The sequence below is a fragment of the Myotis brandtii genome, unplaced genomic scaffold (assembly GCF_000412655.1).
Source record: "Myotis brandtii unplaced genomic scaffold, ASM41265v1 scaffold74, whole genome shotgun sequence".
Lineage (NCBI taxonomy): Eukaryota > Metazoa > Chordata > Mammalia > Chiroptera > Vespertilionidae > Myotis > Myotis brandtii.
Window position 1 is genome coordinate 1169697 of NW_005370944.1, and position 15159 is coordinate 1184855.

The window sequence follows — 15159 nt, forward strand, 5'->3', positions numbered from 1 at the left end:
CTGCTTAGTCTGAGGCAAGGCCCCTGGTGCTGAGCCAGTAGAGGCTCCGTGGTGCTTCTGTCTTAGGCCACCTCTTTGCCAGCACATACATAGCCCTACTGTTTTTCCCCCCCTGTATCTATCATCCAAGAGCAGGGCACATGTCCCTCCCTTGTTGGAACCCTTTTTGGTTGTCCAATGTGAATAGGCTTGGGACCAGAGCCTTATCTCAGAGATGCCAAAATGAGGCCAGTTCTGGGTAAGCTAGCTGGTGGGGCTCAGCCATAGAAACACACTGTTGCTCAGATCCTAAGGCACTAAGCCCCTACCAAGCATATCAAACTCACGGCTGGCTTAAATGAGGCATGCGGCCTGCCGGCCTTGAGTTTGACATGTTTGCCCTACCTTCGCAGGCCTAGGCCCTGGGGGCTGATAGGAGCCATGCCCTGGAGTTCCTGGCAGCAGTCCTTGCAGAAGACTTGTGCTTTAAAGCCTTTCTCAGGGCTTCAGACTGCCTTATGTTTTGTGCCTACCCAGTCTGATTAAAGGGGTGAGTGGGAAAGCTCACCAAGGATCATGGACACAGGTAGGCAGGCACTGGTTTCAGGCTGCTTATCACTTTCCTATAGGAGCATAGCCAGGAACAAATGAGGCAGGGCAGAGAGGGCTGGTCCCTCTTCTTCCCATCCTTCCACAAATGTTCAATTGTTTCCAGCAGTGGGAGAACAGATTGTCAGCCCTGTGCTGTGTATCCTCCCTTGGCCTCTGCTCACTCTCAGGACCAAGCAGCTCCCAAGATTGGGCCCTCTTTTTAGTCACAGGGCCACACTCTGTGCTGGATTACAGGCATTTTGGTAAGCAATCACTAAGCAGTTCTGGCTGCCTATTAATGTGGTTAGGTCCCTTGACTGGGTACAGTGGAAAATGAGCTAGGACAACCCTGGCCCAAAAGAGCTTGCTCTGGTAAATTGCTGTGGCCTAGGGGGAATGGCCTTGAGGGGCCACTGGGAATTTATGCTCAAGCCTCTTTTTTCTCCCCTGGTGGCACTGTGCCCTCAGCTGGGCATTTCCCAGTCAGAGGCATCCTGCCCACAGTGCCCAGTCCCCAAGGGGCCCCAATCAGGTAGTCAAGATTCATTCAAGTAGTTCTTGGGGGACCAAAAACCAGCACTAAAATAAAGCTGAATGACACAGTCCTGTGCTCTGGTAAGTTCTGCTCTATAGGCTGCAGGGAGATACTGCCACCGGAGCCCTAGGAGCCCGCCTTGTCCCATGCTTGACAGCCTTCATAAGCCATAGTTTTGGGGCACATACAGCCAGTAAAACTAGATTGCCCCTGGTGAATTACAGCAGGTCTTTCCCCTTAAAGTCCTTTATATAAAGGCCAGTGGGAAACAGGTGCAAGGCAGGGCCTATGTGCAGCAGGCTAAAGGCTAAAATTGCCCTTCTGGGCCCAAAGGAACACCCCAGCTTCTGGTCTTTTCACTGGTTGGTCCTGTGCCTGGCCCAGTTCATACTTAGCTCTCCACAAGCTGAACTGCTAAGAAAGACTTTATTAATAAGATGGGGAAGGGAGAAGGCAAGGAGCCTGGAGACGACGCACTGGTACCAGGGGTTACAAACAGTAAGAAACACTTTATTATAACTTTACAACATATAAATAGCTTGGGTCAAATCTGTGCTTTCTGGCAGCTGGGCATGTCTCTGCCCTTGCAGGCACCTGCCTTCCTTCACATTGCACTGTTCATTGGGTGGCTCTGGCCCTGGGGCCCAGTGGTTAGGAGTTGGAGAGAGAGGGCCAGGCAGCCCAGTTCCATCCCCTCATGTAGTGGCCTGTGCCTGTCATCTGCTGGGGGTTCGGCTGGTGAGGAAGGACCGCTCCTCAGGGGTGAGGCCAGCAAAGAAGGGGTGCAGCAGGGCCTCCGCCAGGGTGATGCGCTGGGCAGGGTCAAACTCTAACATCCTCCTCATCAGGTCAAACAGCTGCACGTGCTCCAGGGAGTCTTGGAGCATGTAACTCTGCTCAGGGACACAAGGTATCTCAGTGTCGCTGGGCAGGTCAAACTCTAACATCCTCCTCATCAGGTCAAACAGCTGCACGTGCTCCAGGGAGTCTTGGAGCATGTAACTCTGCTCAGGGACACAAGGTATCTCAGTGTGATGGCAGGGGCGTGGCAAGCCTTGCTGCATGAGTTGAGGAGGCAATGATGCCTCCTGGAGGACTGACTGCCCTCTTGGACAGTGAGTGGCTCCATTCTTTTATGCCTGTTAAAGCATTTTGCTCTGAACTTGTCAGGCTACTGGCTGTTTTGCTGGTTTGGTGCCTCTGCCCACACATGCAAAGTCCTGACAGGTAGGTAGAAATCACCTGTCAATGCACCAAATGCAGTTGACAGAGGCTTCCTCGTCATGTCTAGTCTTCCCTCCCCCTCACCTCAGTCCTGCCTAGTTCTTCCCAAAATTGAGAGAAGAGGGGGGCTGGAAGTAGCACGGTCTCTGATACTTGTCTCTTCTGGTGTTCCCCAATTACATTCATAGCCACCCTGTTGGGAAGGGGTAGGGCTAAGAACCCTTCTGGAGCAATTTGAAAGAAGCCCCATTGCCAGCACCCAGCAGCCTCTCATTGTGCCAGGCAAAGGGGCAGCCTTTAGCTGCCTGGCCTGTCTCTCTGCTATATGTGTGCCCAGTGCCTTGGCATGAGTTGACCTGGGGGAAGCCAGAAACTGACCTTCAGAGGTTTGCAGTTCTCCTTCACATACCGGCCATCAGAGCTGTTCTCATCCCAAACCAGGCCCCCTTTGTAAAAATATTTCTGCTTCCTGAAAGGGAAGGAACGGAGGGAATCATTTGTGGGTGTGGGTGTGGGTGGGGAAGATAGCAGGAGCCTGGGGAATGGCAGCAAAGCCAGGCAGGGAGTCCTAGTCTGACCCAGCAGGGCAGCAGGTTTGTCAGGTCACTCGGAGGAGCATACAGGTAAAGCTATGAGCCTGGGTGAGCCACAGCATCTTCTGCAAAGACTGTGCAGTAGCTTTTTGACCCACAAGCAAGATGGGAAAGATCTATGGGCCAGGGGTCCTTACCTGGTACGGTGGATCATGTGTGATGGGATGGGCCCTAGGATCTTCTCCATCATCACCAAATGCTCTCGGTTTTCATGGGTCTATGGAAGGTCGGGGATAGAGCAAGCAGGGTTCAGTACAAGCCTCAGCCCCTCAGGGAGGATAAGAGACAAAAAAGTGCCTTCCCAGTTTCTGTGGCCTTGCAGCAGCCTGTTACCATTTGCCAAGGATAAGGCCATGTTTCTCACTCTCTCCCAAGAACGCAAACTGCCCCAGCCCATCTCCACACCCTCACTTATGCTGTGCCTCATGCCTCAAATATTCACTCTTTGAGCCCCAACCCTTCATCCTTGATGGCTGAGCTTAAGACTCCCTGAGTGCTTCAGCTATTCTGACCTCTTCCTTTCTCTGATCTATGACTCTCAATCCTGGTGGGCCTCAGATGGTCTTCCCACACCAGGCCCCTGTGGCCTGCTAGAGTATGAGCACCCAGGGTAGCAGGGCAGTGTGGGAGGGGCCTTACCTGGAAAAGTGTGAAGCCCCGGTAGTACTCGAAGAGAATGCAGCCAATGCTCCAGACGTCACAGGGCTGTGCCCAGCCCAGCTCTGAAAGCCAAAATGGAGAAGCTATGAGGCTCTGTGCTCTCACCCTAGAGGTCACAAGGCAGCTGCCACACTGGTTGACAGGACTCTTGCCCAAACCCCAGTAAAGGTCCCTTTCTCTGCCAGGCCAAGTTGACAACCATAGTGACTGCTTGCCAGTGGGCGGCAGGCAGGCACACCATTGCCTCTGTTCATTCCCTCCCAGCAAGAGCCCACTTTATCTGGGTTAGGGGCTGTATAGCCACTCACCAAGGATCACCTCAGGTGGGCGGTAATGACGAGTGGCCACAATGGTTGTGTGATGCTCATGGTCAAAGGTAGCACTGCCGAAGTCAGCAACTCGGATGCTGGTGTTCTTCACTGACTTCTCCTCACAGCTCTGAGAGGCAAGGAAGGAGAGCCAGATCAGAACTCTGTCCCAAGGGGTAACCTTGCTCTGCAGTGGGGCCTCACCCTCTCCCCATCAATACCTTGTGCTCATTGTAGAGCGTTTCAAACTCAGAATTCACAAACAGGATGTTCTCTGGCTTCAAGTCTGTGTGGGTCAGTTGGTTCTCATGTAGAACTGGAGAGGCAGGAGAGAGGCGGGAGCGGGCTCTGAGAACCTGGGCTTCTCTGGCTCCTGCCAGCTCTAGGCCAGATCCATCCTCCAAAGCCAGTCTGCCAGAGACCCTCACACCATTACCTCAGCAGTGGGCTGAGGGAACAGACACAGCTCTGCCTCTACACTGGCTTCCCTCTCAAAGATTCTCTGTGCTTGGGGTCTTGGAGGGTTCGAATGCTTGAGAAGATGGGGGGCTGGGGGGCTTTGAATTCAAAACACCTCCTTCCACCTCTCCCTGCAGGGGCCAGTCCTCCTCAGCCTGGTCTCACCAAAGCTACAGCATCAGCCTTGGGGTGGTTCCCTCTCCCCAGCACTAGCTACATCATTTGCGGGGGCTGTTGAGTGAAAATGCAGGTCCCTTTATTAATAAATTAGGTGTCACGCTGGTGGCAACAGAGTATTAAACCAAATACAGTAACATCCATGAAGCCAGCCTTGCCTCTTCTCATCCCTAGCCCTAAGCAGGGAATCTTCCTTTTTCCTCCAATCCCTATACCACCAAACCCTATCCCAGCACTTTCAGACTCTAGCTCCCATCTGGCACTCAAGACCCTCAGAGCAGTGTGGCCCATCTCTCCCCAACATGGGCCCTTTTTCACAAGAGTGTGTCAGCATGTGCTAGATCCAGACCATCACTGAGCTACTTGCCTTGCTTGGAGTGCTCTTCACCATCCCCTCCATCTACACAGTCCCTGTTCTAGGTCTATCTACCTCCTGTCCTGCTCCAACCACCACAAATTCTGCAATGCTGGATGCGGTCAACCAAGTAGGCAGATGGGAAGTAGTAGTGTCCGTGTGGGCAGGAGCTGTGGGTGGATCTCCCAGGTCACCTGGACCTTTTCATCCTTTGCAGGAAGGTGGGAACAGGATTGGTAGCTAGGAAAATTCTAGAGCAGCTCTTTCTTTCCTCCTGAGTGTTTGTGGGCAGAGGCTGGCTCAAAAGGCCCCTAGAGGACCTCTCCATCTGCAGATTCATACCTAAATGCCTTTCAGTCAAAGGGGCCCTGATATGTCCCAGGCTCAGCAGAATGGTTAGCAGTGTGCCCGAGTGAATGGGGAAGAGCAAGACCACCAGGTGACTTTCCTGCCAGGCATGTAGCCACCTCATGCTCCACTTGAGTGTAGATACTTACATCTAAGGGCGTGGCAGAGCTGGTAGGCCATGTGCCGGACATGTGGTAGGGGGTAAGGCTGGAAATTATTCTCCTTCAGGAACTCAAAGGTGTTCTTGCCCAGGAGCTCAAAGGCGATGCACATGTGACCGTGGAAGTTAAACCAGTCAGACATCAAGACGCACAAGCTAGGGGAGAAAGATGGATGGGGCTCAGGCTCTGTGCTGAGGGGGCTGGCTGCCCCACCCCTTCCCTCAGATGAAGCCAGTCCCCACTCCCTCCCAGGCCACTGTGCAGATACACAAAGAGAACCAGTTAACAGCAAGAGTACATCTCCCACCAGCCATCACCCAGATCAGCTCTGAGCAAGGACTAAACTTAATGCTATGAGGGGGGTGGGCTAGGGGGGCATTTTGATTTGAGGTCTCCTGCTTACCTACGTAAGATATTGGGCATAATCCCTGCATCTCCAAGAAAGAATGATCCCAGGATACTACTAGCAGTGCCTTTTTCAACTCTCTCAATGGAAATTCCTGAGTCTGTATGCCAAAGGTGGCTCTCCTTTGGGTGTCTGATTATGTGAGCCCCAGCTTCCAGTTTATATCTTGTCTAACGCTCAGTAAGGCCCACAAATGCAGGGCTGGGAGGCCTGCTTCAGAACTCTAAGCTGGTTGTGGTAAAACCTGGGCTGGAATCCAAAGGCTCCTTCCAGCAAGAATCACTTACCCAACTCCCCTAGTTCTGAATGCACAGAGAAGGCATGATGCCAACCAAGTGAGAGGATACTATTGCTCAGCCCCAGAAGGGTCCAGGGAATTAGGGTTAGAGAGGATGCTGTCCCCAGTGAAAGCTTTCCTCACTCCTTGCTGACACTCACAACTTGTTCTCTTTGTCCTTTTCCTTGATTTTTTTGAGAACATTGATTTCTAGTCGGGCAGCCTCCCGGTACTTGCCCACGTTGCGAATGATCTTCAGGGCAACTTGAGACTTCCCTCTGGCACCGGGGAAGGAAGCAGAGGTTCTCATGAAAAGCTGCCCAGCTCTTCCCCCACCTTCCACACCAACCCAGCAACTCTTGGCAGACACCACCCAGTACTTAAGAGACAGGGCCGATCCTGAGGAGAACAGACAACTGACGCCCAGCCTGTCCCATGCAACATCAGACCTCTACTCTCCTAACAGCACGCTCCTCTAGCACCTTAGGCTTTTATGGTCTCAGCTACCTCCCAGCTCCCCAGGAAAGAGTGGGCAGAGGTGCAGAGGCCTCTCCCACTGACAAACACCAGCCCCAGAGCTCACTCAGTAATAACTCAACCTGTAGGCTAGTCAGCCCCGATCCCTGTCAGGCTGTCTCTTGACCTTCCTAATCACGTCTGCAAAAATGGACAAATGGTTCCCTGGCAAGAGGTAAGGGTGCCCGGAGTAGGGGCCTCTCACTAGGAGGCCAAGGGCTGTTCCCTTTACCACACTCCCTCCAGCCCCACCTGCCTGCCTACCAGCCACAGGTCATTGAGTGTCCAGTGAGAATTTTAACAATTCCTGTTCTGCATCCCCCCAGCCCTACCCTTACCCCCAGAGGTGACTTGTAGGATGACCTACTGAGGCTGGAACAGCCAGAATTCAGATGCTGAGTGGGGAACGAGCAATCAGCTCTCCTGCAAGGGTGTAGCCTCTGAGACCTCTAGGAGGCTTACCTTGGTAACTTAGGAAAGGCTCACAGGCCCCAGAAGAGGTATCTTCTAGAGCAGGGGTGGGGAACCTTTTTTCTGCCAAGGGCCATTTGGATATTTATAACATCACTGGCAGGCCATACAAAATTATCAACTTAAACATTAGCCTGCTATATTTGGTCAAACATTTAATTAACTTACCCTTAATGCCTTGAGAGGGCCAGACCAAATGATTTCACGGGCTTCATACAGCCCAAGGGTCAGATATTCCCCACCCTGCTTTTCTCTCCCTATCTCATTTTCTCAGATTTTCAAGACAGAAAAGGACCTCATAGGAATGGCCACCAGCCTCCTCCTAGAACAGGATCTCCTGATGGCATTCCAACCTTCAACACAGGGAGGCTGCCTGTGGAAGCATTCAGGGTTCAAAGGCCCTTTTCCTGAGCTGAATTCTACCTCTTCACAACCCCACTGGCTGATTCCCTTTGAGTCCCTTGAAGGACCCTGAGCCCTGCCCCATAATGACTCCAGAAGTTAATTTTCCCTCTAGCTACTCAGAGTGGCACAGCCCAGAGAGCTTAGCTGCCACCATGTGCCACATCTCTCAGATCTGCCAGTTCTCTCTCTGGTCACAGTATAGTTTACATGACCCTATGCTCACTAATCCCAACCCTAACCTCTTGGGTCCAAGGTGTTTAAACTGGAACTGGGAGGCTTCCTTTCAGTCACCGTCACTATCTTATCTTGGGGCTCCATGACCAGCTGGACTGCTGAGACTAACTGTCCCCTCCAAGCACCCCTCTGAATGAGGGAGCACTGCCCCACCACAAGAGCTAAGGAATATGGGCAACCCCTGAGCATGTTTCTTCATCTCTAAAACAGTAGAAGAATCATGTATGGGCAGCACATGGCTCAACTGAGACAGCTAGGATAAGCACTTTGCAGCTACAGCTCACCTGGCATGGTCCAAGCACTCCACCACCTTGCCAAAGGTACCTTCGCCCAGGTTCCCCACAATCTCATCTAGGAGAGAAAAGAAGCAGGGCGTGAGGGACTGGCGGGCAGAAGGTCGGCAGCTCCTGCAAGTTCACAGCATTCAAATTCTCAAAAACAAAAAAGGTTTCTCTCTCACTGCTACACTCTTAAAAACAGAAGTTGCTAGTGTTTGTGTCATTCAGGCAATTACTGGTGGCCCCACTAAGGCACCACGCGCACTAGAGGCCCCTCCGGGCAGGAGAGGTCTGGTCTAACAAGGGGGTAGAAAGTAGAGAGGTAAAGTTTTACGAAAGGTGGCTGTACATCGCTCTTGGAGCCAATCGCCGATCCGGCACACCAGGTGGCCCTCCTTGTCATCTTCCACACTCCGGCTGCTGCGCTTACTGCTCTGTTGGCTTCTCTGCATGCACCGCCCCCCGAAACGCCATCCGACCAATCGCATGGTAGGCGGTTCCGATTGACAGATTGAGGTGTCAGTCAAAGGCAGAGGTGGAGACGGTGAGGAGCCGGTGGGTTGGTTGGTTGGATTTTCCAGATCCCAGCATTTCATAAGGCACACAGCATATATAACGATAGGGATATTGCAAGGGACACGTCAAGACACAAACTGACTTCAAAAACAGAAAAGTAAAAACAGCTACAGGTATGTAAAGACAACTTGGACGCTCAGAAAGATGACCAGCCTCTGCTGCTGAGGGGCCGGGCCATGTGGAAAGCCACAGCCTTGACACCCTTCTCTACTAAGTGTTCCCCTCCCAGACCCTCCCAGTATGCTTCGGCCAGGGTGGAGACGCAGTGAAAACGGCGCAAGAGTGTGGCTGTCCCAAGCCTTGGTCCATCATCCAGAATGGTCGGAAACCACGCTGGCTTCAGCTGCAGAATGCCCAGCCTGTCTTTGCCTGCCTCTCTCTTGCCCACACAGCCCTGCACATACTCGACAGCTGCCACTCAGAGCCAAGCTACTACAGGCCTCCAGACAGCATCCATGGCCAGACTTAACATCATCACCAGATACGGCCTTCATTAGCAACCTTTTTACCACCAACCTCAAACAGGGAAGGAGCCAGGGATTCTCTGGGCTGGTCAACCTCCAGGCCTCCTACCATGATGGCCCACACAGGCCCCAAGCCAGCTCCTGCCATGGCACCCATGCTATTCATAGGCCAGGCACATCCTGAGCCTCATGACAATAGAGGGCACCAAAAGAGACACAGAGCCACAGATCTGCACTGCCCTCCTGTGGCAGTGTGTGGCAGTGTGCAGAGAGGCCACCAGGCTATGATGGGTGCACACAGTCAACCTGCAACCCATGGCCACTCAAAGTCGTCACCAGAGAGCTCAGCAGAAAAGATGCCTGGCCCCTCCATTGGTTCCGCCACTACTCCTCAGGGGCCTCATGGCTGGCAAAAGGGAGTGAGGGAGGGAAGGGGGGAGGGGGAGAAGACAGCACATAACCTTGGAGACATACAACAGGCTTTCCTTCCCAGAGGTGTGATTACAGTGTGGGCTCCTGGTCTCAGCAGAGATCTATACAACCTTGCACACTAGAAACACCACCAGGCCCTGTTCCTGGCAGGTGGCCTGCAACTGGACAAGGCCTAGGGCTGTAGGCCTTTCTGTCATTTCTTTACATGTCCCATCACACAGGCAGCTCATCCCTCGTCTTGACTGCCTCTCATGCAAAGAGGCTAGGCCAGTGATGGCGAACCTTTTGAGCTCGGCATGTCAGCATTTTGAAAAACCCTAACTTAATTCTGGTGCCGTGTCACATATAGAAATTTTTTGATATTTGCAACCATAGTAAAACAAAGACTTATATTTTTGATATTTATTTTATATATTTAAATGCCATTTAACAAAGAAAAATCAACCCAAAAAATGAGTTCGCGTGTCACCTCTGACACGCGTGTCATAGGTTCGCCATCACTGGGCTAGGCTGAAGAAGGCCTGGCTGGAGGTCAGAAGGGAAGCTCCAGCCTGAGCTGATAAGAAGACCCTCCCCTACCCGTAGGCACTCCAGCCTCCGGGCCTTTGGGGAGGGGCGTGGAAGTGAGACGGCAGAAGTTGGTACAATCCACACCAGTCAGAGCACTGAGCTGTGTGGAGGCAATCTCTCAGTGGGAAGGACCAGGCCATACAGCTCCAGACCACACACCAGCAATCCTGTTAGGATCTCTAAGAGGTATCCCTGGCCACTTGCACCCAAGCAGCCTGAACCTGGGGCAATGTGGAGACAAGACAGGCCAGGAGCCTGCCAGCGCCGCAACCAGAGCCCCTTCAGCTGACACCGCCAATGGGCCAGAAGATAGAGAAGCCAGGCCCTTTGCTCAGCCCTGTACCTAAAGCAGACGACACACACAAACACACGCACGCACACACACCAAATGCACGTGTGCAGGGCTAGCAGTACTCACCCAGACCAGCCAACCTGAGAAAAGGCTACGGACAGATGAGGCCTTAAAGCCCCAGCAAGCACACTCTGGCCACCACTCACCGAGGAGGCACTGCTACAAGACCTGGTGCGGCGTTTGTGGCAATGGTGGGCATGTTTGCGAGTCCGGTACGGCTCTCTATCCCTGGACCGTCGACGATGATGGGAACGTGAAGATCCATAGTAGTCCTCTCCAAAAGATGGGCTCCGCTCTTCACATCGGTATGTGTCGCTATCACGGCGCTCCCGGTACCGCCTCTGGTAGGGTAAGCGGTCATGGCTGCCAACAGGGTGATGGGGACATTGGTCAGATAGGGCCCTTCCTCCCATCAGCCAGGTTCCTGCTATAAGGCAAGAGGTATGTGGTGAGGCCCCTGCAAAAGACTCATAAGGGTAGCCTGTTGGAGCAGAGGCAGTGAGACTGAGGGAAGTGGAGAGGGGGAGTATATGTATACGAAGTCCAACCTCCAGAACCTGAGCTACTGACGGCATCCCTTCAGTGGCACAGGAGGCAGAGCGCTGGGGAGTGATCACAGCATCGGAACTCCCTGTGGCCTGCTGAGGCTATAATTTTGGTCTGGGGTTGAGATAGGACTAGGGGCCAACCTCTGGAAAGAACTAAAGTTATTTCTAATCCCCACTGAGGAAGGCACAGAGGTTGGCAGGAGAGATGCTGGCCTAGCCTAGAAAATGGAGTGTGTGCCAGGAAAAGAAGTCTCAAGGACAGAGAAAGAAGGGGCAGCAAGAATGGAAGCAAACACTGAGGCCAGGGAATGCAGCTGAAATCAGGGAGGAATCCAAAGAGGACAGGGCAGTGATCTAGGTGCAGCCAAGCAGAGGCAGCAGTCACTTGAAGGAGCCCAGGGCTGCCACAAGCCTCCACTGTCTCCCAGGCCCAGATGAGGGAAGGAGCCCTTCCTTTTGACCCAGTTCTCTCTCACCTTCTGGACCGAGATCTCCGGGGTGGAGGCTCCCTCCGAGATGGGTATCGCAGTCTCCCTTCGTGCTCCCGACTGTAAGACCTCCTTCTCTTCCATCGGTAGCTCAGGTATGGGTCTGGCTCAGGGGAGCGGTATCGCTTACAGTGATGCATCTAGGCCACAAGAAATGGACAGCCCTGCTAAACATGCAGCCAGCCACCTGGTTGCCTGAGCAGCCTAGGCACTCCTGAAGAAGAGGTCCATTGTTCCATTTGAGGCAGCCCCTCCAGGGGTTTATGAAGTGAAAAAGAACTCTGAGGTCACAGTGGTCAAAGAGCGGACAATAGAACAAACAAATGAACAAACAAAAAGCTGCCTCCCCAGCACAGCATCACTGATTGGCCTGATGGCCTGAGCACTTGGGGAACCAGGTGAGCCAGGACAGGTGCTGAGATGGAACACAGGGCGGGGTTGGTAAACACCATCCATCACAAGAGACAGGGAGAAAGGGAAGCCTCCTATGCTCAATTCCCTCTTGCCTTACTGTGGGGTCCTACGAAGCACCTGCTCTGTCAAGCCAGAGTCAGATGGCTGTTGGCAGGGTGCCAACACGTAGGAGCCAAGGGTGAAAGTGCTCAAGTTGAACAGCCTGTGGAGGCCCTGAATTGGACCCCACTCAAAGAAGCAAGGACACAAGTTGTATGAGGAGCTACAAGCAGAAACAAGACCAGCTTTTGGAGGAAAAGGTGTACAAGGGTCTCACAAACATTCCCTAGCCCACCTGAGGGTCTGGCCCAGCAGATATGGTGGTCTGGCCAGCCCTTGCTGGTCCATACTCAGGATCAGCACCAGTAAAGATGCTAAGACAGAGCACCCAAGTGTTTTGCCCGACACCCATTCAGCACCATCCAGACACCTTCAGTGCCATACTGGGCAATGCTTCACCTCTAGCCAACAGTACTGTCCCTCTTCTAGATCCTCTGCTCTAGAACCTTTCTCCTGCGCCCATCTCAGGCTGATGTGCTCGAGGCAGGCCAAAAGTGCCCACATCACTATCCTTGCTCAGCAAGGACCAATATCCACTACAGGAAATTGCCAGGCTGTATCAGCCACCAGCGGAGAAAGATAGCTATGTGAGGCCAGCTCCCTATTCCACCCACCCCAAAAACTCTGACATTGCTTGCCTCCATGGGAAGGCTGGGCCAGAGACCATGGCCACCCTGACTCCCAACCCTTCACTTGGACATAGCCAACCTCCAAAGGTGGTCAGTCTTGGGTTTGCCTGACCAAGCACATTTTGGACAAACTCACTGAGACTGCCCCATCTCATGAGAAGTCTGTCAGGAAAAGAGCAAAATGGAATGCGCAGAGCAGCAAGGCATATCTGACAAAACTCCTGGGAGCTTCTCTGTGATCCTAAGAAAGTCTCTGCCCTCAGTCACCCATGAGCAGGTATCTTCCCGTCTACCTGGAAGTCCAGGTCCCAGCAGTCCTTGGAGGTAAATACTATGTAAAATTACTCATAGCTCCTCAAGTACTTAGAATGTTGTTCTGTTTTGATGATCAGCTGACTAATGTTTCACTGTCTTCCTGCAATTACCCTGGGTCAGGTGCCCAAGCTATGAAATGAAGGCGGTATCTCACATCTCACTAAGTGACACAGATGATGCTCCAGTGGCAAGGATAGATGCCCTGCCCATCCTCACTGGGCAGACAAAGCACCAGAGTTGGAGGCCATGGTCTAGTCCACATCAAGGCAAAGACTCCCTCCTGGGACCTAGACGATTCTTAAGTCAACACATGTTCACGTTAGAGGAAAGAGCACAGCTTCAGTGTCAGATAGATGTCAATCTGAATCTTGGCATTGCCACTTCTATATGTGTGCCTTTAGGCAAGTTATTAAACTACTGACCTTCAGCTTCCTCTGGCAGCTAGGGTAATCTTACAGGGTTCTGTGAGGATTACATTATGTCATCCCTTTACTAAGATGCCTAGCATATCTTTTTAGGTCAAATGCCTAACCCAAGTCTGTGCCCACGAGAGGCACTGAAGGCAGTTCTTCATTAATGTTAAAAAGGTTCCAGGTAGCCCAGCTGGCATGGTTCAGTGGTTGAGCGTCAACCTACCAGGAGGTCAGAGTTCAATTCCCAGGCAGGGCACATGCCTGGGTTGCAGGCTCAATGGGGGGAGGGGGGGGTGCGTGCAGGAGGCAGCCAATCAGTGATTCTCTCTCATCATTGATGTTTCTGTCTCTCTCTGCTTCTTCCTTCCTCTCTGAAATTATATATATATATATATATATGTGTGTAAAAGATTCCAGGTAACACCAAGGTCGGTGTTAAATGCCTTAAGGGCATTTTATAAGTCTCTTCCAAGGGACCATGGGGGGAGAGCTCTGGGTAGAAAACCCTACAGTGCTGGCCTCCTGACCAAGCCACTCTAGGTCATTTACTATACCTGGAAAATGCGGATAACATCTCCCAGCCAACTTGGCAAAGGAGATGACAAGCTATAAAGTACTTCACATAAGGCAATCATAGAGGAAATAACCTCTCCTTCAACACATTCTAGGCAGGTAAGTACTAGGTCTATCTAGTGCCCCTCATTATATTCCCAGCCAGGGCTTTAGGGCCCATTTCTCTTCAATTATCTCTCTCTGAAACCCCAGCAAACAGGTTATTTAAAGAAGCTAAGGGCCACAATCATGCTCAAGAAGACTCTGCTCTACACAATGAAGGAAACCAGGCGGAGATGCCAGCTTTTCTCTGAGCACAGACCTAGTCGCCTTCTCATTTGCTCTCCTGGCCAGTGAACTGGGCTGACAAGAGCAGCCAACCAGGTCAGCGGCTGCCCTCCCGGATCCAGCCACCCCAGTGCCCCACGGTTATTTTTGGCTGACGCTGCTCCACCACTGCAATTTCAAACCCGCCACCTTGCAAGCCGCCACCGAGTGAAACACTCCTTTTCAAGGGCATGGAGGAGGGAAGTTGGACGGCCGCCAACTCCACCGCGTCAAGGGGCCTGGCTCAGGCAACTCCCACCCCAGCTCCACACCAGAGCACCCGCACCCGGAACTACAGCACAGACGCCCTGACGGGGCAGCTCCGGCACTGGTACTGTCAGCTGGGCCTAGCCCCTCCCCCGGGCTGGAGCGGCTCCATCAACACAATAAAACACGCGGGAGCCTGTGGCCCTCGCTCGCGGCCCTTCCTGCCGCCCCGGGTCCCAGAGATCTCAAAGCTTCGTCCCCCGTAACCGCCGCACACGGCGGCGAGGCAAAGACCGGGGCGGGCGGAGGAACGCCAGCCTGGGTCGGAATCAAACTCCAGGCCGCGAGGGGAGGAGAGTGGGACCCAGCCTCGAGCCGGGGTTAGGGGAGGGACCTGAAAGCCCCTCCAGGTGAGTCTAGGTAGCAACCGACCCCATTCCGCGGACAGTTGCAGGGCCGAAACGGAATCCCTTCAGGAGCCTCAGAGGCCGCTCAGGCTCGGACTCCAACACCACGGAAACGAGAGGTCGGGGTCTACGGTGACCGCCCCCCCGGGGGAAAAGCGGCGGGTCAGGGGTGAGAGGTCGGGGACCCGGGGCGTCAGGACTCGGGGCCTGCGGTGGCCAAGGAGAAGGAGCAGGCCGACACCAGCCCGGGCACCCAGGGACCCGCATCCGGCGAGACCATCGCGCTGCGGTGGGTCTGGGACCACACTTACCGTCTCCCAGGCTCCGGCGGCGACTAGGCCCCACTTCCCGCTCCCAGCGCCTCTTCCGCTTCCGGCCCCAGCCTCCGC

General features: G+C 53.4%; 1 protein-coding gene across 1 annotated transcript; it reads right to left on the reverse strand.

Annotated features, from left to right (window-relative positions):
* Nucleotides 1–1512: 1512 nt before the first annotated feature.
* On the reverse strand, nt 1513–15153 carry CLK3 (CDC-like kinase 3). The gene is made up of 13 exons (XM_005882776.1): nt 15082–15153; nt 11396–11547; nt 10518–10734; nt 8327–8423; nt 7984–8050; nt 6235–6351; nt 5379–5545; nt 4112–4206; nt 3891–4020; nt 3562–3644; nt 3060–3139; nt 2708–2798; nt 1513–1998 (listed from the first exon to the last, which is right to left on the reverse strand). The coding sequence occupies exons 2-13, from the start codon at nt 11545–11547 to the stop codon at nt 1822–1824; spliced, it is 1473 nt and encodes a 490-aa protein (XP_005882838.1). The 5' UTR covers nt 15082–15153; the 3' UTR covers nt 1513–1821.
* Between the last annotated feature and the right edge of the window lie 6 nt (nt 15154–15159).